The 25,627-nt window shown below is 38.1% G+C and overlaps 1 protein-coding gene across 1 annotated transcript in view; it reads right to left on the minus strand.

Moving 5' to 3' along the window:
• The window catches only part of INTU (inturned planar cell polarity protein), an 83,083-nt gene extending 58,840 nt beyond the window's left edge, over positions 1–24,243 (minus strand). Inside the window, exons 1-2 of the mRNA XM_010860259.1 lie at positions 24,027–24,243; positions 11,105–11,643 (exon numbers count right to left, since the gene is read on the minus strand). Coding sequence (XP_010858561.1) covers positions 11,105–11,643; positions 24,027–24,172 — 685 coding nt within the window. The 5' untranslated portion in view covers positions 24,173–24,243. The remainder of the gene's footprint in view (positions 1–11,104; positions 11,644–24,026) is intronic.
• Positions 24,244–25,627: the final 1,384 nt, after the last annotated feature.

A 25,627-nucleotide genomic window follows, 5' to 3' on the forward strand; every position in this document is an offset into this window, starting at 1 on the left:
CTAAATAGACATTTCTCCAAAGAAGACATACAGAGGGCTAACAAACACATGAAAAGATGCTCAACATCACTCATTATCAGAGAAATGCAAATCAAAACCACTATGAGGTACCATATCATGCCAGTCAGAATGGCTGCGATCCAAAAATCTACAAGCAATAAATGCTGGAGAGGGTGTGGAGAAAAGGGAACCCTCTTACACTGTTGGTGGGAATGCAAACTAGTACAGCCACTATGGAGAACAGTGTGGAGATTCCTTAAAAGACTGGAAATAGAACTGCCTTATGATCCAGCAATCCCACTGCTGGGCATACACACTGAGGAAACCAGAATTGAAAGAGACACGTGTACCCCAATGTTCATCGCAGCACTGTTTATAATAGCCAGGACATGGAAGCAACCTAGATGTCCATAAGCAGATGAATGGATAAGACAGCTGTGGTACATATACACAATGGAGTATTACTCAGCCATTAAAAAGAATACATTTGAATCAGTTCTAATGAGGTGGATGAAACTGGAGCCTATTATACACAGTGAAGTAAGCCAGAAAGAAAAACACCAATACAGTATACTAACGCATATATATGGAATTTAGAAAGATGGTAACAATAACCCTGTATACGAGACAGCAAAAGGACACTGATGTATAGAACAGTCTTTTGGACTCTGTGCGAGACGGCAAGGGTGGGATGATTTGGGAGAATGGCATTGAAACATGTATATTATCATATGTGAAATGAATCGCCAGTCCAGGTTCCATGCACAATACTGGATGCTTGGGGCTGGTGCACTGGGATGACCCAGAGGGATGGTATGGGGAGGGAGGAGGGAGGAGGGTTCAGGATGGGGAACACATGTATACCTGTGGCAGATTCATTTTGATATATGGCAAAACCAATACAATATTGTAAAGTTAAAAAATAAAATTAAAAAAAAAAGCATTGTACTAGGCAATAAATGGTTTAAACCAAACAAACAAACAAACTCATAGAAAAAGAAAATGGATTTGTGGTTACCAGAGGCAGGGAAGCCAGGAAGGGGAAAATTGGATGAGGTTGGTCAAAAGGTACAAATTTCCAGTTATAAGATAAATAAGTATTAGGAATGTAATTACGACATAAGTATAATTAATGCTCCAGTATGTTACATAACAAAGGTGTTTAGAAAGTAAATCCTAAGAGTTTTCATCACAGACAAAAATTCTTTTTCTACTTCTTTAACTTTGTACCTATATGAAATGATGCATACTCACTAAACATTACCACTTATTATGGTAATCATTTTATGATGTAAGTCAATTTATTATGCTGTACACCTTAAACTTCTATAGTGCTTTATGTCAGTTATATCTCAATCATACTGGAAGAAAAGAAAGAACTTGCAAACTAAATTTCCAACTTTAGTTCAACTTGGAAAAATAAAAAAGCAACATACTCCCCTAGTTATTTTTAAACAAGAGATTAAATAAATATACTATATAACATTATTTATACCTATACTGATTTTTAAAAGGAAGAAAGGAATGGAAGGAGAAAGGGAGAGGAGGAGAGAAAGAAAGAAAATAATGAAAGAAAAAGAGGGAGAAGGAAGGAAGGGGGGGCAAGGCAAAGATGAAGGAATTTGAACACAATACAGGAGTACTGATGTAAAACAAAACCACTTCTGGATGATACCAACCATGAGTTCTACTGTCTGTAGATTATTCTGTCCTCAGGACACTTAAATAGTGAAACGATTTAAAACTTGTTCCTTTAAACTAAAACCACCTGATAATGTCACAAATGACTCCTTTCCTCCCCCCCACCCCACACCCTAATGAATACAGTTCTGTAGTTGAGTATTGTAGGAAGTGTAGTCTGAAAGCACCATGTCCAGCAAACCTCTAAAACTAGGAGACATGAATCATCACAAAAGGCATGAAAATTAATCCTAGAACAACTGTAGTATGTACACAATATTTTAAAATGTTTAGTAGAAAACTGTCTCTTTCTATAAAGAGTTGTATCTCCTTTCCATTTCCCAGATATTTGTTTTCCTTGTGTTTTTCTGAGCACCTCCTGTGAGGTGAGTCAGAGGTGGCAGGCTTCCTGGACATCACATCACTGCAGTGGGCAGCCTGTGCCCCAGGAAAGCTCTTTCTCAACAAGTGCATGGGAGTCATTAGTATGCATGGTGCCATCTCAAAGGCTGAAAGGAAATGAAATGCATGAATTGGTTTGAACTGTTAAATAAGCAATAGTCTGAGGATTATTGATGGGTAGAAATAAGAGGGAAAATCTACCAAGTTTATCAAGAGATACATTCAAGAATCAAATAAAACCTACAGAGAGAAGGTTAGTTTATCATAATGCTTAAGTCAATTCCTCAATGTAAAGTTTATTATTTCAGAACACCCATCAATCTCTCAACATCTACTTATATCAAATGACAAATGTGTACTGAAGCATACTAACTACATTAGGCATCATGGACTATGGAAATATATATGCAAAAGTTAGTTTACAGTTCCACTAACATTATATGCAAAATGAATACACAATTTAAGAAATTACTTTTGAACAAAATTATTACACATAAATGTATGAAAAAGAAAGGACACACACCAAAATGCTGTCTTTGGGTGACTGGACTTTTTCTTTGCTTTATTACATTTTCTAAATGGTCTACAATAAGCATATATTATTACTACTGCAAAGAAAAAAATAACACTCATATCTTATAAAACAAAATAAAAAACACACACTGTGGTAGGCAGAATAGTCCTCCAAAAATGTCTACATCCTAATTTCTAAAATCTGTGAATATGTTACTTTACATAGCTAAGAGACTTTTCAGATGTAATTAAGAAACATGAGATTGGGAGATTAATCAAGTGAGTCCCATGTAATCAAAGGATCTTTAAAGGAATGAGGCAGGAAAGTCAGTCAGAGAAAGACTTCAAGATGCTACACTGCCAGGTTAGAAGGTGAAATTAGGGACCACAAGGCTAGGAATGCTTGCCAAGGAAAGGAGTTCTCTAGAAGCTTGCCAAGGAAAGGAGTTCTCCCTTGGAGACTCCAGACTGAATGCAGCCCTTGTGGACACATGCATTGATTGTAGTGTAGGAAAACACATTTTAGACTTCTGATTTCCAAAACTGTAAGATGATAAATTTGTGCTGTTTTGAACCACCAGGTCTGGTAATTTGTCACAGTAGCAATAGGAAATTAATATACCCACTGAACAACATAAAGCAACCTTGACTAAGCACCAAATGAGAGTCAGAGACCAAGAATGCTAAAGAACAGATGGATATACAAGGTACCTTTGGAGGTCACCAGGGAAAGAAAAAATCAGTCCTGTTAGAAGTGAGTATTTAATGTACAGGAGGACTGGAAAATACGTATGAGATGGGGGGTTGGGATCAGATTGTGAATTTAAATTGTTCATTTAAATTAAGCTGAATTTGACTTAAGAGGGGAAAGCATCTGCTTTTTTAAGCAGTTACGTACTGCCATTTTATTCATTAAAGTTAATGCATTTACTGACAAAATCTTAAGTTTTGAGAGAATAAAAACTACTATATTTTTTAACTTCAATATCAATCCCTCAACTATAATAGTTAAGCACTAAACTAGAGAAAATCAAGGTCCCTCCCAACCTACCATTCTAGAGTTCCTTGACTAATGATAGCACAAATATTGTAACTACTAATATTGTACAGAATATTAATAATAACTTATTTATTAAGTAATATTAAGTAATAATAACTACTAATATTATGAAGTGAAGTGAAGTTGCTCAGTCGTGTCCGACTTTTTGTAACTGCATGGATTGTAGCCCACCAGGCTCCTCGGTCCATGAGATTTTCCAGGCATCAATACTGGAATGGGTTGCCGTTTCCTTCTCCAGGGGATCTTCCTGACCCAGGGATGGAACCTGGGTCTCCTGCATTGTAGGCAGACGCTTTACCATCTGAGCTATCAGGGAAGCCCATGTAAAATTTAATATGATATTAAAATATCATATTGTCAGAAGATGATGAATAAGAAACTATTGTAAGGTTTTCATTTCTCATTAAAATAGAAAATAATACTACAGAAATGTTGGGAAAAACCACTGATGACTATAAATTATTTATGGCACTAATTGTCGTTGTTCAGTCACTCAGTCGTGTCCAACTCTTTGCAACCCCATGGACTGTAGCCCACCAAGCTCCTTTGTCCATGCGATTCTCCAGGCAAGAATACTTGAGTGGGTGGCCATTCCTTTCTCCAAGGGATCTTCCCAACCCAGGGATTGAACCTGGGTCTCCTGCATTGGCAGATGGGTTCTTTACCAGCTGAGCCACCTATAGCCATGATTCATTTTGAAAATTATTTTTAGTCTTTACCTCTGTTCACACAAAGGAGTCATCAGGAATTATTTTTTCCTTTTAAATCTCTCAAGGAATAAGAATTTTTATGCTGGTTATATAGTTTGTAGAATTATAACTTTAATGGTCAAATAACAAATAATTTATAATTATTAAATTACAATTTAAATAACCATACTGTTGGCCTGACATTTTCATGTTTTTTGTTTTTTATTCTAACTGAAAAATGCTTCAACAAATGTTTTCATGCACATAGTTTTTCCTCTTTTTACATCAGGGGTCAGCAGACTTTTTCTGAAAAGGCTCAGATCAGTAAATACATTAGGCTCTGCAGGCCATATGGTCTTTGTTGCAACTCTTCAACTTTGACATTGCAGCTTTAAAGTAGCAATAAACAAATGAATGTAGCTGTGTTCCAATGAAATTTTATTTATGAACACTGATGTCTGCATTTCATAAAGTTTTCATATGTCATAAAATATCACTCTTTTGATTTGTTTTCTAACCATTGAAAAAGGTTAAAACCATTCTCAGTTTGCAGACTGCACAAAAATGGGTGGTGAGTTCATTGGAAAGACAGAATTTTAAGAGATTTTAGGCTGGTGGGCCTGACTTGATCTGCTGGGATGGCTTGCAGGTGTGTCTTATAGATGACTTCTTGAGAACAAATGTTTCAAAACGGATTCACTGGATTAAACAGTACATTGTGGTAGCTTATTTCCCAATTACATTTTTGAAAGGATTAAATCATTTCTTTTTTGTTTCAAAGGGAAATCTTTTGGCACTCCCCACCCACTCAAGTGAGCAACATGGTTAAGTGAAAGAGCTCTGTGAACAGAATTCACAACCCATAGATTCCAGCTTTATCACTGACTGGCTGGCTGTCTGCTCTTGGATAAGGAACATGACACCTCTGGTGCTCACCCACGGAGGGAAGTAACTGCACCAGACTCTCTCTACAAGGGCCTAAAATCTCTTAAAATTCTCTTTCCAATGAAGTCACTGCTTCAGTGTCTTTACTAGTGGATCAAGTACCATGGGTAAAAATATGGGGGATAAGTTATATGAGAGAAGAGAGACAAGTAAGTAGAGTTATTTTCATTAAACATATAGAAATGGGGACTTCCCTGGAGGCCCAGGGGTTGGGACTCTGTGCTTCCACTGCAGGGGACCTGGGTTTGATCCCTGGTCGGGGAACTAGGATCCCACAAGCCACACGGTACAGTCAAAAATAAACAAACAAATAAAAGTAATTTTACTTGGGGATTGTAAATATAGGAAAACAAAGAATATCAAAGTGTTACAACTATAATGGGAGAAGACAAAAATGTATACCAAATAACAGTCTACCAAAGATTAGATAGTAAAATCACACATTCAGTTCAGTTCAGCCGCTCAGTCATGTCTGACTCTCTGCGACCCCATGAATCACAGCACGCCAGGCCTCCCGGTCCATCACCAACTCACAGAGTTCACTCAAACTCATGTCCATTGAGTTGGTGATGCCATCCAGCCATCTCATCCTCTGTCATCCCCTTCTCCTCCTGCCCCCAATCCCTCCCAGGATCAGAGTCTTTTCCAATGGGTCAACTCCTCGTATGAGGTGGCCAAAGTATTGGGGTTTCAGCTTCAACATCAGTCCTTCCAATGAATACCCAGGACTGATTTCCTTTAGGATGGACTGGTTGGATCTCCTTGCAGTCCAAGGGACTCTCAAGAGTATTCTCCAACACCACAGTTCAAAAGCATCAATTCTTTGGCACTCAGCTTTCTTCACAGTCCAACTCTCACATCCATACATGACATGTTCATAAAACCCAAAGCTATCTTTTCAAAAGAGAGCTTCAGATATTTTAATCGCAAACCCCCAATGTCTGTCAACAGTGGAATGGAAAAACAAATAGTATGCATTCACACAATGGATTACTACATAGTGACAACATCCACATGTCTCATAGACTATAAACTAAAGAAAACAGAAACAAGAGAATACACACCATATACTTCCATATACATGAAGCTAAAGAAGAGGTGAAATCAACTGTTGCTAGAAAACTTCTGACTTTTAGAAAATTATCTTTGGTGGGTGTACCAATAAGGAGGATGCACCATGGAGCATATGGGTACCCACCTGGGTTGTAGTTACAAAGGTATATAGATACGTTAAAATTCACTGAGTATTCATTTAAGATTTGGGCATGTTATAGAGTAACACCTCAATTTAAATGATATTTAAAAGTAAATCAAAAAGCTCTTCCAAAATTTTTTTAAAATTTAAAAGCGAAACAGCACAAATATTATATAAAACAAATCTATTTAGTGACCACAGGGGAGCATATCAGAAGTTGATACAAAAAGAACTTGAAATAAAAACTTTGTTTATTCTTCATCAGAAATAGTCTTCAGGGTATGCAGGGTCTAGAATACCAATGTGTACTTTTTCTAACCCTATCCTTCCCAATCCTTAAAAGAACACCTAATTTTAAATGACTTGAATAATAATCTTGAAGAAAAAAAAATAAAACACAGATGATAGCCAGTTTCTAGGATGTAGATAGAAGGAGAACTTCTACTTGCTCTTGACCGAGATGGGGACCTGCTACAGGTCATTCAGGAGCTATTAGCTGTCAAACTTTAACAGAAATATAAAAATAAACATGCAAGCCCTTGGCAGCCTGAACAGCAAAAATGGCACCAAGAAAGGGAGCAAAACCCCCAAGAAACCAGCAAAGAAGAGTGAGAATAGAACAGATTTCTGCTGTCGTGAAAAGAAAGAGGAGTCACCAGTCTCAGTGTGCTGCTCAAGGGACTTTAGCCAACGGTGGGTCACTCTCCAATGAGACAAGGGCAGGTCACCCGGAGCAAGCTGCACTGATCGGGACAAAGCTCTCATGATCCTCCTGCCTGTGGGGCGACTGCAGTATGCACATCACCGCGAGAGAAACAAGTGAGGAATTACCACCACAGAAGCACCTTGTGCAATTGAGCAAGGTGCTTTGCATTTAGCAAACTCACCATGACATTACAATTGTCCACTGATGGGTATGAACATATACCCGACTTGGAACAGGACTTCTGATCTTGATAAATGAGGGCATCTGCCCAATGAAGCATTCAAGGACGAAGGCTCTTTCCTAGCAGTGATTTATATCTCTGGTGTAAGTTAGGTTATGAGGTAATATTCATTATTCAGAAGCTTAATACCTATGACTGCTCAGAGAATTTTAAAAAATAAATGCTGAAAAAAAATCATCCATTCTTTATTCCCAAATTATATAATTTTAAAACTACAGGGCTTAATCATAAAGTTCAAAACTTGAAAAAGCAGACAACAATCACCCATAAAGCCCCCACACTAATCCAACACCACAGCATTTTGCTGTATTTATATTAACTTCTGTTTTCCCTGCATGTATTCTTTTTTTTTAATTTTATTTTTTAACTTTACAATATTGTATTGGTTTTGCCATATATCGAAATGAATCTGCCACAGGTATACATGTGTTCCCCATCCTGAACCCTCCTCCCTCCTCCCTCCCCATACCATCCCTCTGGGTCATCCCAGTGCACCAGCCCCAAGCATCCAGTATCGTGCATGGAACCTGGACTGGTGACTCGTTTCATATATGATATTATACATATTTCAATGCCATTCTCCCAAATCATCCCACCCTCTCCCTCTCCCACAGAGTCCAAAAGACTGTTCTATACATCAGTGTCTCTTTTGCTGTCTCGTATACAGGGTTATTGTTACCATCTTTCTAAATTCATCGCAGCACTGTTTATAATAGCCAGGACATGGAAGCAACCTAGATGTCCATCAGCAGATGAATGGATAAGACAGCTGTGGTACATATACATAATGGAGTATTACTCAGCCATTAAAAAGATACATTTGAATCAGTTCTAATGAGGTGGATGAAACTGGAGCCTATTATACAGAGTGAAGTAAGCCAGAAAGAAAAACACCAATACAGTATACTAACGCATATATATGGAATTTAGAAAGATGGTAACAATAACCCTGCATGTATTCTTTTTACATAGTTTATTCATTCAGTACATGTTTTTGAGGGCTTATTATGAGCCAAGCATTTTGCCCTGTGCCAAAGATGAAATAATCATTTTATTTCAACAAATTTCCTTGTCTACTTATTTGTAAGTTATAATCTTTCTTTCTAACTTTTTATTGCTATTTAGTACACATGCAGGAAAAGTGCATAAATTGTAGTACAATACATGCTACCTCACTCAAGTTAATAAAGTAGACTACTAGCATCTCGGGTACCTTTAAATTATTTTAACAATAAACAGTAGGCCCACCCTGGTAGTCTTCCTCTCTGGTTGATTCTCTTTCCTCCCATACAGAGGCACAAAGATCACACCCAGAGGTAACTGGCATTCCGAGGAGGGTCAGCAGACTGGAGTGATTATCAGGGGAAAAGAAATAAGGAACAGGAGGCTAACTGGTCATAATGACCTCTCTGTTAGGTTTCAAGAGAAATGGGTACAAAAATTTTAGAAATTTGTCTAAAACTCAGTCCAAATGGGTATTCCCAGCAAAGGCCCCAGGTGAATATAAAGAGAGGACATGAGCTGGGGTTTTCCAGCATGTGGGATCCTACAATTATGGTGGCAATCCTGCAACAACCAGGCAGGATTTCATAAGCAGGTATGCTGGCCTCCTTTCACAGAACTAAAAGAAAAAACCCTAGAGATATTGTGGCCCAATCCTGTAACTTTACACAGAAGGAAGGTGAGGACTTCAGAGAATGAAAGTATGCACTAGCTCCTGTTCCAGGTGTCTGTTACTGCCTAAGTGATCACTAAAAACTCACTAGCTTCAAACAATAATGATCATTTTTGTAACTATATGTGAAGATGGATGCTTCCTAGACTTATTGTGGTGATCATTTCAGAGTATACACAAATATAAAATCATTATACTGTATACCTGAAACTAATATGTCAATTATATCTCAGTTAAAAAAAAAAAAAAGAAACAAACACCAACCACCATTTATTATCTCTCCCGGTACTGGGGTGGATGGGGTTCAGCTGAGGTTCTCACTAGGGCTTCTCATGTAGCTGCAGCCGGACAGTGGCTGGGGCTGGAGTTCCCTGGACAGACTCTTCACTCACATCTGGTGGCCATTGGGAAGGGTAGCTGGGGCCTCAGCTGGGGCCATCAGCCAGAATACTACTACTCAAGGCCTCTTCATGCCACCTGGGCGTCCTCACAGAACAGTGACAGGCAAGCACTTCCTCACAGAATGGTGACAGGCAAGCAGCATTGCCTGTTTACGATCCCACTTCTTAAGTCACACAGTACCAATTAAGCTGCAGGCGCAGGCCAACCAAGTTCAAGGCCAGGGAGGCGGGGCAGAGACACCCACTCAGACTATAACTCTCCATGGGAGGAGTATCAAAATACATTTTAAGGAGAGAAAACGGAGATCTTGTTGCAACCAGTTAGAACACACACTTTGCACAGATGCCCTTCCTATAAGATTCCCCCTTGCAAATCCCCATCGTGGCATTTATCACACTGCAGGAAACTGCTTATTTTTGACCCACCTCTTCCACAACAGTTAAGTGAAAGTCACTCAATCGTGTCTGACTCTTTGCAACTCCGTGGACTATACAGTCCATGGAATTCTCCAAGCCAGCAGACTGGAGGGGGTAGCCTATCCCTTCTCCAGTGGATCTTCCCGACCCAGATATCAAACCGGGGTCTCTGAATTGCAGGCAAATTCTTTTCTAGCTGAGCCACAAGGGAAGCCCTTCACAACAGTATGAGCTACTTAAGAGAAGTAACTGGATCATTAGTGTAACCTTTGTATTCCTGGCATTTAGCAGATGCTCAAAAAATTATCTGTTACATCAATGACAAACAAAAGTTGGACTTTTAAGTAAAAGATATTTTTAAAATATTTTAAATGGTTTCTAAAGAATCTAAAAAAAACTCCTTTATCAAAAGCTCTCAGACTGAGTCAGCTTAAGACCATCAGCTTTGAGAATTGTTAATACCTGTAAGTTTCATTAACAACAGAGTCTCGTCTTTAACTAATTTATCTTAGGTAATAAAGTTGCTACTAATTCAAATATATCCAACAGCTTAAAATATATCAGCAACACAAAATGCTCATCTTAACACATATTCAGAATAACTCATAGGTTTATTATTTTCCCTTCAAAATTGGTAGGATATTTTATGACAAATGCCCATAAAAGGAAACTTATTTGTAACACCACTGTTGCTAAATGTGCCAAAGGAAATCATTAAAAAACCACTCCAAGAACTCAGTGTGCTTAAGTCCAAACATACAATTTTAAAGTATTTTTATTCTTAAATTACATATTTTTGTATCATGTTATTGGATATAGGTCATTCAAACCTAAATTATCACTGTACTGTCAATTTTCTTTTTCTTGTCAGCAAATAAAACAAAGATGCAATAAAATTTATAAAAACTCAAAAATTAGTTAAGTTGTTCCCTGGCTGAATAAGGTATGCATGCATATTCAGTGCATAAAGTGCTTGTCTAAAGAACACTGCTCATTGCAGTACACCATCCTTACAATTTCACTACTGTCCCAAATATCCCAAATGATATTGTCCAAGTATCATTGAGCAATCTTTAATTAGTTGAGACTCAGTATAATTTTGTTTTAATCCCTTTCCTCACAAGGCATCATCAACCATTAACCCTGCAAACAAGGACTGATGTTCACCAGCAGGACTTACCAATTAAAACCTGACCACTCTTCATTGCAGATCCTCCTGGCAGCAGGCCATGGACCACAAGCCTCTCTCCACTGCCCTGTTTTCCAGTTCTTCTCCAGCTCCACTTGGTCTGATGGATAATCCCAACAAGTACTTCCAGAAGCTTGAGCTGCTCTTTGGCTTTGGTGACCGTTAGCTTTTTGGGGTTTACGTAGATATTCACATCTTTGTGCCGCTGCTGGACAATAACTCCCGTTTTCTGATTGGACTGATGCTTTAGAATGGATACTGGCCCGCTGGCATTACTATTTTTTTTATTATAGCGCTTGGGTAAAAGTTTTTTACTTTTTAAAATCTTGGTAAACCGCTTGAGTTTGGGTTCATACTTTTTTCCTTCTCTGTAATCATCTTCTTCGATAATAATCTCGTTTTCACTAAATCTGACATGGTTCACGGTAGGTGTTTCAGGAAGGAGGCTTTCCTCCTCATCCTCACTCAACTCCAAATAAAACAGCTCTCCATTTTTCTGCACACTGTCCAGCCATTCAGGCTCAAGGTCACTATGGAAAAGAAAAAAGACAGTCTGAATCACAGCCAAACATAAGAAAAACAGTTATGCCTTTCCAGCATGGGGATGAGGGTAGGGGCTGGGGTGAAGGGGGATGGGAAGGGTGAAACCTCCTTGATTATCTCAAAGTCTCCTTACTGTTTCTAATTTACTGTGAGCATCAGCATTATTTACTGTAGAATGCTGTTTGTAGAGCCTTGAAGAACTGGGGTTGGAGGAGAGGGGATCAAAATGGCACAGTGATAGCAAAGAAAACAAGTGAAAAAAAGAGATGGCCCTCTTCTAGAATCTAAGGTTCTGTTTTGTTTTTTAAATTTAATTCCCTGTGTGATTTTTGTTCACTTTAGACAATTTCACTGGACAATAATTTATGTTAGTAGTTGATTATGCAATTATGTCCACAGATGTAAGACATTTGGAAATTGTACATAAAAACATCTTATTTGCATAGAAATTATTCATCATGGCTGACATGCTAAAACAAAAACTAAAGCCTACCAATATTAAGAGACTTTGTTTATATAATAAAGTTTCAAAAAAAGGAACATTCACTCACCATGGACTAAAATCTTTGCTGAGATCAACTAATTTATCATACAATCACAGTTAATCATAATCATTTTGTAGCCTAAAATTTCCATAAAATTCTTTTTAATGAACAATTTTAGCAGGAAAAGTAAACCACATATTACATAATCCATCATGTGATTATAAAAAAAAAAACCTTTTAACTGGGAAGTAGGACATTGAAAAAAAACAAAATTGTTGCTATTAAAGTGATTGAAACAGCACTGAAAAACAAAAATACTCTTCTTAAGGTAACAGAACTAACCACAAACTCTATCCTGTTCTATGTTACAGTTTACCTTTCAAATTGGTATACTTTAAAGCAAAATCTGTTACAGTGGAAAAAAACTAACATGTGGAGAGAGTTTTTTCAGAAACATGTACTGTAATACGTTGGCATGAAAGGGTATAATCTGTGTCCTCATCATTCAGTTATAAGACATCTCTATTTTCTGCAGTATTTATTATTAGCAACTGTGGTTCTTTTAACTTAAGAGTCAAGTGTCTCTTTCTAAATATCGTGAAAATTAATCCAAAAAAACGCACTATTCTATTACTCACTCTGAAACTAACCACTGCCCTGGTCTGTGGTTGGTAATTAATACTGAATTTTCAACTATATATGTTTGGTTAAAAAAAAAAAAAAAGCATAACTATCCCCAGATATCAAAACTAACATTTCTTTGGCCCTTGCTGGTCCCCAATGTGTGGATCATTTTAGGCACTTAGGCACATGTGTATTATTCACCATTATCAGTTGCTTTGAATACATCTATCTATACCTGCAGAAATCAGCATTTAATAACTCTGCAGTTCTACTGATAAATAACTGTGTCCTTGCCATAAAAAATTAGATAACAATGTACCATAATTTAAAATGGCACAATGAAAATACCATAATTATACACAATTACTTATGGAGATACATATCAATAAGAAAATGAATGAAGCTGATTTGCTTTATCATCTCACCCTTTTAATCTGCTATGTTATTTATATTAAAGATCATCATCATCATTATGCTCAGTCGTGTCCGACTCTTTGCGACCCCATAGACTGTAGCCTACCAGGCTCCTCTGTCCATGGGATTTTCCAGGCAACAGTACTGGAGTGGATTGCCATTTCCTTCTCCAGGGGATCTTCCCAACCCAGGGCTCGAACTCGGGTCTCCCACATTGTAGACAGACGCTTTACCATCTGAGCCACCAGGGAAGTCCTATATATTAAAGATACGTGATCCCAAAGAAACATTTATCCCTCCCTGCTAAACATGATTTATCTTATTCTCTAAAATCTGAATGTGAAACCACTTTTTGGTTACGAGTTAATGATCCCAGCAGGGAAGTGTGCCAGGGAGGGTGGCATTCAGTAGTGGAACAAATAAACAGCGCCAGGCACTGTGCTGAGTACTAGAATTACAGTGATGAAAACATCAGTTCCCTCCCTTGTCCAGAGGAGAGGAGAAACTGAGAAAGAGCTCATGACAATACACATGGTCAGTGCAAAAGAGAGTTTATCCAGCTTGGTCAAGTTGAGGGTGGGATCAAGGGAGACTTTCCAGTAGGGAGACCACACAGGTGAGTTTTAAAGTGGCCAGGGAGGAGGGCTTGGGAGGCTGAAGCAGAGGACGAGATGAGAATTCCAAACAAAAGTACCAGGATGAGCAAAGGCCTTGACGGGTAGTCTCCTCGGTCTATGTGGACAACCACAGCCCGTCTGTGGTTGTCAGAGTAGAGTTGGTGAGTTGGGGAATGATAGGAGATGTGGAGTTCTAATTTTGCAAGGGACCCCTGCAAAAGATTTGGATTTTGTTGTGTAGGTAAGAGAGCATCAGTGAAGAGTTTTAGTAGAGGGTTTCCAAGTCAGATACCCTTTGAACAGCTCTACGTTGACAGGATGATAGAAGAAGTTGAGGTGGACAAAAATTCAAGAGGCCATGCAGGGGACTGCTTCCATAGTCCAAGCAAATATGATATAACTAAGGCAATGGGAGAGGAGACGGAAAGCAGGAAAAACATTTGAGACATGCTTGAAAATCACCAGGATGTTGAGACTGATTAGATGTGATGATGAGCAGGAGGAAAGAATTGATGCTGATTAGATTTCTAGTTGGCAACTTGTACTTTCATGCATCCTTTCTTATATATATAGGCAGACTCATTTTACATAAATGGGCATGTAATTATTGTACAGGTCATCTTCCCTTTCTACCTTTCTCTGACATAAATGATGTTAAAATCTATGTACCACACAAGGTCTTGCTATATAGCACAAAGAACTATAATATCCTGTAATGAATCAAAATGGAAAAGAATATGAAAAAGAATATAGATATATAAGTACAACTGATTCACTTTGCTGTATACCAGAAACTAACTGGAATTATATATTGATACATAACATTGCATATCAACTATACTTCAATAAAAAAAAAATTCTGAAAATCTATGTTCTTATAACAATATAATATATATATAGGGAAATCTGCTACTGTTTGTTTTGAAAAAGTGATTGGAACCTACACATATGCACATGCACACACCTGTATAATTTATCACTTAAAATCATGATTTAGAAATCCCTAATGGCTATATCCCTTATGGAAATGTAGGGAATTTGATTACTCACCTACTGATAAGCTTTACATTCACTTTTTTTTGGCGGGGGGTGTGCCTATGAACAACAATACAATAACCATCCTTCTATGTAGGAAAATATATATATGTACATACACACACATATATATACACTTGTGATATATATGTATATACATATACATTTTTACCCAAAGACTGTAGCAATTCACATTTCCACCAGCAATGAATGAGATCCATTTTCTTAACCTCTAGATTTAAAAAATAATTCACTTTAAGCAGAATAATTTGCTTTTTAAGAAGAGAAAGAAATTTTTAAAAAGGGGGTAAGAGACAAAAATAAAGACAAGGAAATGACTGTAGTATACAAATGAAGACAAAACACATAATAAAAGGAAAATGAACTGAGAAGTCACAGACCTTGGTTCAAACTGTTCTTCTGAGATTTTCACTTATGATACTCTGGACTGGATCTGGGAACCGAAAAAGGACTTAAGCAGAGAAACGGTGAAATCTGAATAAAGTCAGTTTAGTTAATAGGACTGTACTAATGTTAATTTTGACATTACTAACTAACATTACTAATGTTAGTTTTGACAAACGTACCATATTTGTGTAAAAGTTAACATCAGAGAAAACCTGGGTGAAGAATTTACAGAAACTCTTTGTACTACCTTTGCAACTTTTCTGTAAACATAAATTTATTCCAAAATAAAAGATTCATTTTTAAGTCTACCAGTTTTAATTAAGATTTTTATGATATATAAAAATCACAGTAATCAATATTAACATAAATATCCTTTCCTCTCTTTTTCTGAGATCCTATGGTGCAAGCTGCAAAGCTGTTATTGTGCAAATGTCTTTCAATGAGATTCTTACTTGGTTTATTCTGCTTTGCTCTAAACAGAAATAACTGTGTATTTATAGTCGGCCTGCAAAGTTTGATGGCACATCAATTGGGTTCAAACTCTAAATGATGTGGTAAATATGGGCAGAGGCCTTCTTCCTAGAGAAAAACTTGCTAATTTGCAGATAGTTTGCTTACATAAGCTGTAACAGAAATATATTAAAGAAAACAAACTTTAGATAATGCTAATACGTTGCTCAATTATTGATGTATTCAAGAATTCCATGTTGATACTGCATCTTTTTTTCTTCTTCTAAGTTATGGAATCTCTCAGATCCTTAGCTGCATTAATGTCAGCATTTTATCCAAGTGAAATAGCATCAGCATTTCCTTGGTCACCACAAGAACGAGAAAAACGTTATGAAACAGCCAGCCCTCACGGCACATTTCCTTAAGGAAAACAGATTTTGGCTACAATTTCAAACCTCTTACGTTATACTTTTTTACTTTTAGTGGGAAAAGCACACATGCTTTACCTAGGCAGCCAACACATGTGGCTATGTAGTTACATAGTACTAATAGGTACAGCAGGGCAAGTCTAGGGACAGAGAAAAACCACACACAACAAAAGCAGCATGACAAATTATCATGGATTCCACTGGGGCTGGGTTCAGTAAGGACTGCTCTGCGTAATGCTTTTCTGTGTTTTCATTTCTATGTTCTGTCTACCAGCAATATCTAAATTTTCATCTCCAAAGTCTTCTGCTTGTTTTCTAAAAGGAAACAATGATTTTTAATGGATAAAATCTGTGCTAGCTTGAGAAGGTGGGGAACCTGGGGTGGGCTGATGGTGTTCCTTCCAGTCCAGCCACAGCCACCACTGGAACAAATGTGAAGCACAACAGAGAAGGGGTGAGCCAGTGAGCTAACAACTGTGAACCTGTTGCCTGAAACAACTCTTTACACCAGGGACACATCTCCACTGGAACTATGCTAATAATGACCCCATCTCCTATCCCAATACTTCAGCTAAACGGGGCAAGTCTACAGTGCACTAAGTTAAGGATATGGTCTAACTCTGGTAGAACTGGAAACACAGACTAGCAAATCGGTTTCTGCTAGAACTTTACTGTGCTTTTAAAAGAAGTCAGGTGGACAGACAGCTCTTCATCTAGCTCAAACACAAGTGCCAAAAGTGAGGAATGAAAACTGCTATAAAGAAAACAAGGGCTTCCCTGGCGGTACAGGAGTAAAAGAGTCTGCCTGCAATGGAGACGTGGGTTCGATCCCTGGGTCAGGAAGACTGCCTAGAGTAGGAAATGACAATCCCCTCCAGTATTCTTGCCTGGGAAATCCCATGGACAGAGGAGCTGGCCATGATGTCACAAACAGTCAGACATTATTTAGTGACTAAACAACAAAAACACAGGAGAAAAACTGTTACTGGAGAAATCAAATCTTGTTATTGTTCAGTTGCTAAGTTGTGTATGACTCTGTGTGACCCCATGGACTATAGCACGCCAGGCTTCTCTGTTCTTCACTATCTCCTGGAGTTTGCTCAGATTCACATCCATTAAGTTGGTGATGCCATCGAACCGTCTCATCCTCTGAGTCCTCTTCTCCTTTGCCTTCAACCTTTCCAAGCATCAGGGTCTTTTCCAGTGGGTGGCTTTTCACATCAGGGGGCCAAAGTATTGGACCTTCAGCTTCAGCATCAGTCCTTCCAATGAATATTCAAGGTCAATTTCCTTTAGGATTGACTGGTTATATCTCCTTGGTGTCCAAGGGACTCTCAAGAGACTTCTTCAACACCACAGTTCAAAAACATCAATTCTTTGGTGCTCAGCTTTCTTAATAGTCTAACTCTCACATCCATACACGACTACTGGAAAAACCATAGCTTTGACTACATGGACCTTTGTTGGGAAAGTAATGTCTCTGCTTTGTAATATGCTGCCTAGGTTGGTCATAGCTTTTCTTCCAAGGAGCAAGCATCTTTTAATTTCAAGGCTGCAGTCCCCATCTGCAGTGATTTTGGAGCCCAAGAAAATAAAACCTGTCACTGCTTCCACTTCTGCCTCTTCTATTTGCCATGAAGTGATGGGGCCAGATGCCATAATCTTTTTTAATGTTGAGTTTCAAGCCAACTTTTTCACTCTCCTCTTTCATGCTCATCAAGAGGCTCTTTATTTCTTTTTCACTTTCTGCCATTAGAGCGGTATCATCTGCATATCTGAGGTTGTTGCTATTTCTCCTGGCAATCTTCATTCTAGCTTGTGATTCATCCAATCTTGATTCCAGCTGTGGCATTTTGCATGATGTACTCTGCATATAAGTTAAATAAGCAGGGTGACAATATACAGCCATGACATACTCCTTTTCCAATTCTCAATCAGTTAGCTGTCTGGTTCTTGACCTGCATACAGGCTTCTCAGGAGACAGGTAAGGTGGTCTGGTATTCCCATCTCTTTAAGAATTTTCCACAGTTTGTTGTGATCCACTGCTGCTAAGTCGCTTCAGTCGTGTCTGACTCTGTGCGACCCCATGGACAGCAGCCCACCAGGCTTCGCTGTCCCTGGGATTCTCCAGGCAAGAATACTGGAGTGGGTTGCCATTTCCTTCTCCAATGCATGAAAGTGAAAAGTGAAAGTGAGGTCGCTCAGTCATGTCTGACTCTCCGCGACCCCATGGACTGTAGCCTACCAGCCTCCTCCGTCCATGGGAGTTTCCAGGCAAGAGTACTGGAATGGGGTGCCATTACAATTAAGTCTAAAAAGGATCAATTAAGGTTCCAGGAGAAAGTAACACTTAAATGGGATCTTGAATGATGATGACAAGTAGAGACAGGAAGAAAAGGTATTTCAAACAGAGAGAACAAAGTATGTACAAAGTGTAGGAGGAGTAAAAGAACATTTAGGAATAAGAATGGGTGACCATTTCAGTGTAATAATATTATGCACTGAATTCTTATGTTCCCCCCAGAATTCATATTTTGAAACACTACCCCCCAATGCAATGGTATCAGGAGGTGAGGCCCTTGGGATGTAATTAGAATTAGATGAGGTCACAAGGGTGGAGCCCTCATGAATGGAATTAATGCCCTTAGAAGAGCCACAGAGAACTTGTTTCTCCTCTCTACTATGTGAGAATACAATGAGAATGTGCAGTCTGTAACTTGGAAGAGGGCCCTCACCAGAACTTGGCCATGTTGATATCTTGACCTTGGACTTCCAGTCTCCAGAGCTGTGAGAAATAAATTTCTACTGTTTATATACCACTCAGTTTAGGATTCTTTTTTTCTTTGCTATGTTACATGGCTTGTGGGATCTTGGTTCTCTAACTAGGGAGAACCTGTGCCCCCTGCAGTGGAAGCATGGAGTCCTAACCACTGGACCACCAGGGAATTCCCTAGGATGTTTTTAAATTAGTGGCCAGAGCTAAGACAAGTAGGAATAAAGGTGACTTAAAGGAAGATCATCAAAGATGGATCTGAGAGGCTAAAGAACAGATCTAAAATAGCTTTAAAAAGCATCCTAAGGAATCTGGAATTTATCTGGGAGGACAAAAAGCTTTTGAGTAGAAAAATGATTTAATAGATTTTTCTTTTTAGAGCAGTTTCAGGTTCACAGCAAAACTGAGCTGAAGGTACAGCGACTTTTCATATACTCCCTCCCCATGACATGCATGACCTCCTCCACTATCAACATCCTTCACCAGTGTGGTTCATTTATTACAATTGATAAACTCATAATCATAATCACCCCAAATCCACAATTTACGTTACTGTTTATTCTTGGTGTTGTACAATCTACAGGTTTAGACAAATGTATAATGCCATGTATCATCCAACCACTATATAGCATCACACATAGGAGTTACACTGCCCTAACACAATTATTCTAATATTTTCAATTTTAAAATAAAAGTTAAAAAAGATGAAGGCTCATAAAGTTTCCCAGTTACCAGGAAGATAGTTTTTATGTTAAAGAAAAGCATGTCTTTTCTAAGGCAGCCAGACAAAGATTTCATTTCCAAAGAGACAGAAAAGCTTATACATTTAGCCTTTATTTTCTCTTCAAGTGTTTGCCCCTTAGAATATAGCACTCTTGAGACATCTTGTAAAGTAATAAGTTATACCCAAGAATTAATTCTGAATTCCTAAAAACCAGAGAAAACTTGATGAAATTAAAATGTCAACACTTTCAGGTTTTCAGAACCCTACTCTTAATCTAGTACTTATTACACTGAACCAAAATGCCTCTCATAATAATCTCCTGAAAAAATTATTTTGACATTGCAAATATGCTATGGATACTGAAAAAATCAGTAAAAGTTTCAGTTGTTTCAGGCTACATTATAAGAAATTTCATTGTAATTGAAGTGGCTGAATTCTTTGAACAATAGTCTGCAGTGATCAAACCTGAAATATTAGATAAGTTTTTTAATCTCAGCCTTCTTTTCCTGATCATAAGGATGATCTGGTTAAGGACATGGATATCAACTTCATTTTAGTTAGCTTTGTTGGTAATATTCATGCGTGTGTTTAATTATACTTTTGATCCAAACTGCTACACTGTATGTTTTTGTAATAGGTTCTCTACAAGAAAAACAATTTAGAACTGTAGTTTAGAAAGTAAACACAGTCAGCTGTATGGAAGAAAGACAGCAAACAGGAGAAATTAGAAGCACCCAGACCAGTTATACGGCTACTCCACTGGTATAAGGGACATGCGAGCAGTTTAAGTAAGGCGGTGCCTGTGAGAAGGGGAAGGAGGTGGTAGGGTGGATATTAGAAAAGTAAGTCAACAGGATTGGAGACTTATCAGATCTGAAGACCTGAGTAAAAACAGAGTGAGGTCAGCAAATGAGATGGGCAACACTAGTGGGGAACTAGGCAGACAATGAATTCTTTCCAATATGCTGAGATGGAGATGGTGGCAGAGAATTACCATATCTCATCATAAACCTAGCTACATACTGTTTCACTTTTTAATCGATATAATTTGATAAAAGAAAAATTAAAAGAAAAGAGAAGTCAAGGTTCAGAGTAGGAGAGAAAAAGGAAAATATTGTACTAAGCTGGATATTATTAATAATATATTGCACCACAACTCTGAATGAAACATTTTGATTCTTCACTTAGCACCTTCCCACATTAAAACCCAAGAAAAAGACAAATTTTGATATATCCAAGGAATTCTATTCAGAAACAAAAAGGAAAGAACTACATCTAAGTAACAAAATGAATCTCAAAATAACTATGCTCAATCCTATTCAGAAATAAATGGAGTCCTATTCTGAAATAAAAAGGAGAAAACTACATTTAGGCAACAATATGAATGAGTCTCAAAATAAGTATGCAGAGTAGAAGAAGCTAGACAAAAAAGAGAGTCCATACTGTATGATTTCATTTTTATAAAACTCTGGAAATACAAACTCATCTATCACTACAGAAAGCAGATAAGTGGTTGTAAGGAGTGAGGCAGGCATGAGTAGTATTGGGGAGGCACACAGGGAAACTTCTGGAAGACAAGGATATGTTCATTATCTTGGCAGATGTATACATGTCAAAACTTATCAAATTGTGCACTTTAAATATGTATGATTTATTATATGTCAGTTACACTTCAATAAAGATGTTAAACTATCCCAGAAAAAAAATTTAAAGGACATATTTCTCTTCTCCAGTCAGTCTTCTTATTTTCAGTGGACATTCTTTAGCTTTTTATAGCTGAATTCTCCTTCTAAAGTATCCCTTTTTCTCCCCATCAGTCAAAGTTTTAAAACTCACAACAATAAACAATTCACTTTGAAAAATCAAAACTCTAGGTCAATTTTATGAAAACTGGTAACTTTGGCCAACACAAACCATGTGGCTTCAATGAGTAGGATAACTGTAAACCAAAGCAAAGAAACATGGAGTTATTGCAAGTAAAGTATTTCTGTCATTTCAGGACTGAAAACTAGTCAATGGTTCCCTCAACCCAACCCACCCTCCAGTATTACCTCTGAAGCTTCCTCAGGGACTAGCCAATATGCCAGGTTAGGAGGTACTGCACTAATTTAAAAATTTCCTCTTAAAAGTACCTATTAAAAGTACTATAACCAGAATGTACCTTAAAGACATCTTCTCTAAAAAATGATAAACTTATTAATTCTGTATTGACAATAACTTGCAGCTCAAATTGGTTTTCAGTTTCAAAGCATGTCAGAAACAATGACAATTTCCAGAAAGAATATGCAGAAATTAACTGGAACCTTGAAAGTTCAGAACACTTTATGTGAATCAGTAAGTGGTGTAACTTCCTTAATAACCTCCATGTAGGCAATGAAAGACAACAAGCAATTCATCTCTTAGCTTTGATGAGAAAGCTTAGGTTCACATCCCTGCATCTTTGATCCACATGTTCCAGTGTACTGTCCAAGCTGGGAAGGCCATCACTTGCACTGGTGACTCTGCACCTTAGGGAGGTAAATATCATAAGGAAAAAACCGACAGAAGCCTACCTGGTCAGGTCAGTATATCAACTCGTACGTTCTAAACACCAAGAAATGACAGCCATAAAATCTGTATCTTGGTAGGACTTGAAATGTAGACCAGCTAAACAGTTTACATTTGAGATTTCCTGTAGTCTTATTATTAGGATGTTAAAGATACTGGGACATATGGAGTGACCAGGAAATGACTGATACAGAAAATTTAAAGGCCATTAAAGAAAAAACTAAAATACATATATATATGTATTCAGAATCACATTGCTGCTGCTAAGTCGCTTCAGTCATGTCCGACTCTGTGCGACTCCGTAGACGGCAGCCCACCAGGCTCCTCTGTCCCTGGGATTCTCCAGGCAAGAATACTGGAGTGGGTTGCCATTTCCTTCTCTAATGCATACATGCATGCTAAGTCGCTCCAGTCCTGTCCAACTCTCTGAATCACAAAATGCTTTGAAATAACACATTTTCTGACACAAGGTCCTTAGCTTGCTCACTTTCCAGGTAACAGGGCTAGCTCATTTATTTATTCATCAAAATCAAAACACCCCCTTTGAAAACAGGTCTCCTAAATTTCTCCACTGACAGCACTCAACTGTGTGACCTTAAAAAGATTATAGATGCTCTCTGGACTAAAAGTGTGTGATTCTAAGATGTAGAGAAACCAAGAGTTTGAATCTCACGTTGTCTATGGCTCCAATAGCAAGACCAAAGAAGGTTCCACATAATCCACACTTCCCTTTAAGCAGCCTGGCTTGACAGCCATGAATTTTTAAATTATTTTTTAAATGACTACAGTAGAAGATTACACAAAGTATTTGATATTCTTTAATTTGCTCAAGTCTTCCAGAATATAATCTGTCCTCATTAAGCCTCTAGAACACATTTAAGCAGCCAGTAGTGATGGTTTTCTCCTCCTACTTTTTAAAGATAATGATAAAAATGTTTTACATACCTATGGGTGAAAATAACTGCCAAGTAACTGATACTCCTAAATACACATTAAAGACTCCTGTTATTTTAAAATACATATAAAATGTCATTCTAAGAATGACTATATACGGCAGTCACTGATTGATGCTTTGGCACCAGAACAGTTTCACAGCTAGTTGTTTCAAGCAAACACTAATTACTTTAATTGACCTTTCCAAAAAGTTCTCAATCCATAGCAGCAAGGGATAAATGCCTTCAAAACTGAAGCAGCATTGGGTACTGTGAACAAAAATAACTTTGCATCATTTTTAGGGATAAGAAAGTAGAAAATAATACTTGAGATACTCTGTATTTAAAAATTACATTATGACACAAAACAGAAAACAAGAAAACCATGGAAGTTCATAGGAAAATACAGCAGAAATACCATCCCCCTCAAAGCTAAAATAAAGCAGAAACACCCCCAAAAAAGTTGAGAGCTTGTTCTCTTTGGTGAGGCTAGGGTTGATCTACTTTCTTTTATACATCTATTCAGTTTTATAACGGCAGAAAAACCTACATAACTTAAATAGCTGACCAAACTTAGAAGGTGTCCCTTCACTCTAAATACTACTGAGATTAAAGTCACAAAGATCATGACACCAAAGCAAGAAGACACTGCGACAGAACAGAATTTTGTGAACACTCTAGCAGATTATACTCTGATACTAAACTCACCAAAGAGACCCTCCTCCTTAAAACCTACAATAACAAAGAATGTACAGTAACAGTCATTTCGGCTCACATCGCACAGCTGAAACCTGGTGCAAATAACCCCCACTTATTATAGAACCTCAAACACTTATTCTCTACCACGCCAACACTCTCGAAGTCTCCCCAGCCCACGTGTACACTTTCGGGACAGAAAGGATGGATTTAATTGTCCCTCTTCGAGAACCTTACTTAGAGTCTGTACTCGTAGGGGAGTATGAACCCGAGCCGCTGACCGGATCTTCAGGATCATAATCCTGACGATCTTCTTGTGATGAAGGCTCTCCAGGGAGTCCCTCTGGGCTCCGAACCGAACCGCACAACGGTAGAGACGCCATCAGCAGGGATGCCGCTGCTAAAAGCAGAGTAATTCAAACCCCGCATCTACTGCTTGCCGGCGCCGCCATGTTGCCTCCTCTCGGGAAGCGAGCGGGGCCACGTGACCACCAATCCTCAGCTGCAATTGGTGGCAGCTCAGGTTGCCAGGGAGACGGGGAAGCTTCTTGGAGAGAACTGAGATCCACTGAAAGGAGCCAATGAACTAAAAATTCTAGGACATCCGGGAAGAATGGAAGAAGCTAAAACTTAACCACTTACGCTCCCCGAAAGACACTCATTTGGAACAGCTTAACTTGCTAAAACTAGTGGAGGCCCACTGGGTTTTTTTATTTTTCTTGCAGTTTGCACTTTGTTGCTACGCCGAAAGCCTGTCCAAAACCTTAGATGGGCTCCGCCTGGGTTTCCCTAGAGTAAAGGAAAACTACCTTCTACCTCTCTGTACGTGCTTGGAATGGACGCTTTTAAGCAATGCCATGTAGGTGTTAATGTAAATATGCGCCATTATTTCTTTGGTTTTCTTATTGTTTCACAGAAGTAAATATTTTCACAGTTCTTCCAAGCAGATGTTGTAGAGGTGCTTCAAATTGGTGCCAATATTGTGAAATCAACTGCGTGTTCATTTTCTAGCTGAAAATTTTATAATTTGATGAAGTGTTCTCATCACCGAAGTCGGAAGTGTACACAGGTAAAATTTACCTGTCTTTTGCGAATACTTGCACCAACTATTTTTGGAATGTACAAAATAATAGCACTTATTTAGATTCGGCCATTGCTCTAATTACTTGTTCTATTCATGGGTATATGAACATACATGAACTAAATTTCTCTATACAAAAATAAGGAAACTGAAGCTTAGAGAGGTGTTATTCATCTTGTTTATGGTCACACGGGTAGCAGGAAACAAAGCCAACAAGAGCGAAGTCATTAACCATTAGATTATATTTACTCCTCAGCACCCAGTAATTCAGCTATTCAGTTCAGTTCAGTTCAGTCGCTGAGTCGTGTCCGACTCTTTGTGACCCCATGAATCACTGCAAGCCAGGCCTCCCTGTCCATCACCAATTCCCAGAGCTTACCCAAACTCATGTCCATTGAGTCCGTGATACCATCCAGCCATCTCATCCTCTGTCATCCCCTTCTCCTCCTGCCCCCAATCCCTCCCAGCATCAGGGTCTTTTCCATTAGAGATGAGTAATTCAGTATTAGAGATCTATTCTGAGAAAATAAGAGCTGCAAATAAAATTTATAAAACTTATAAAAATAAAAAGCTGAAAGCAAGCTTAATGTTCAGCAAAAGGGTAAAAGTTAAATGTCTTTATATATAAAGTATGATCAATATTATGATGTTAATAGAAATGTTTTCAAAAGCAATGCATGGGAAAATGTTCCTATTATAGCTGTTAAATTTTTTTAAAAGATCTTAATGTTATTTTATGATCTCAATGGATGAGGGC

Source organism: Bison bison, unplaced genomic scaffold (genome assembly GCF_000754665.1).
Source record: "Bison bison bison isolate TAMUID 2011002044 unplaced genomic scaffold, Bison_UMD1.0 scf7180017864465, whole genome shotgun sequence".
Lineage (NCBI taxonomy): Eukaryota > Metazoa > Chordata > Mammalia > Artiodactyla > Bovidae > Bison > Bison bison.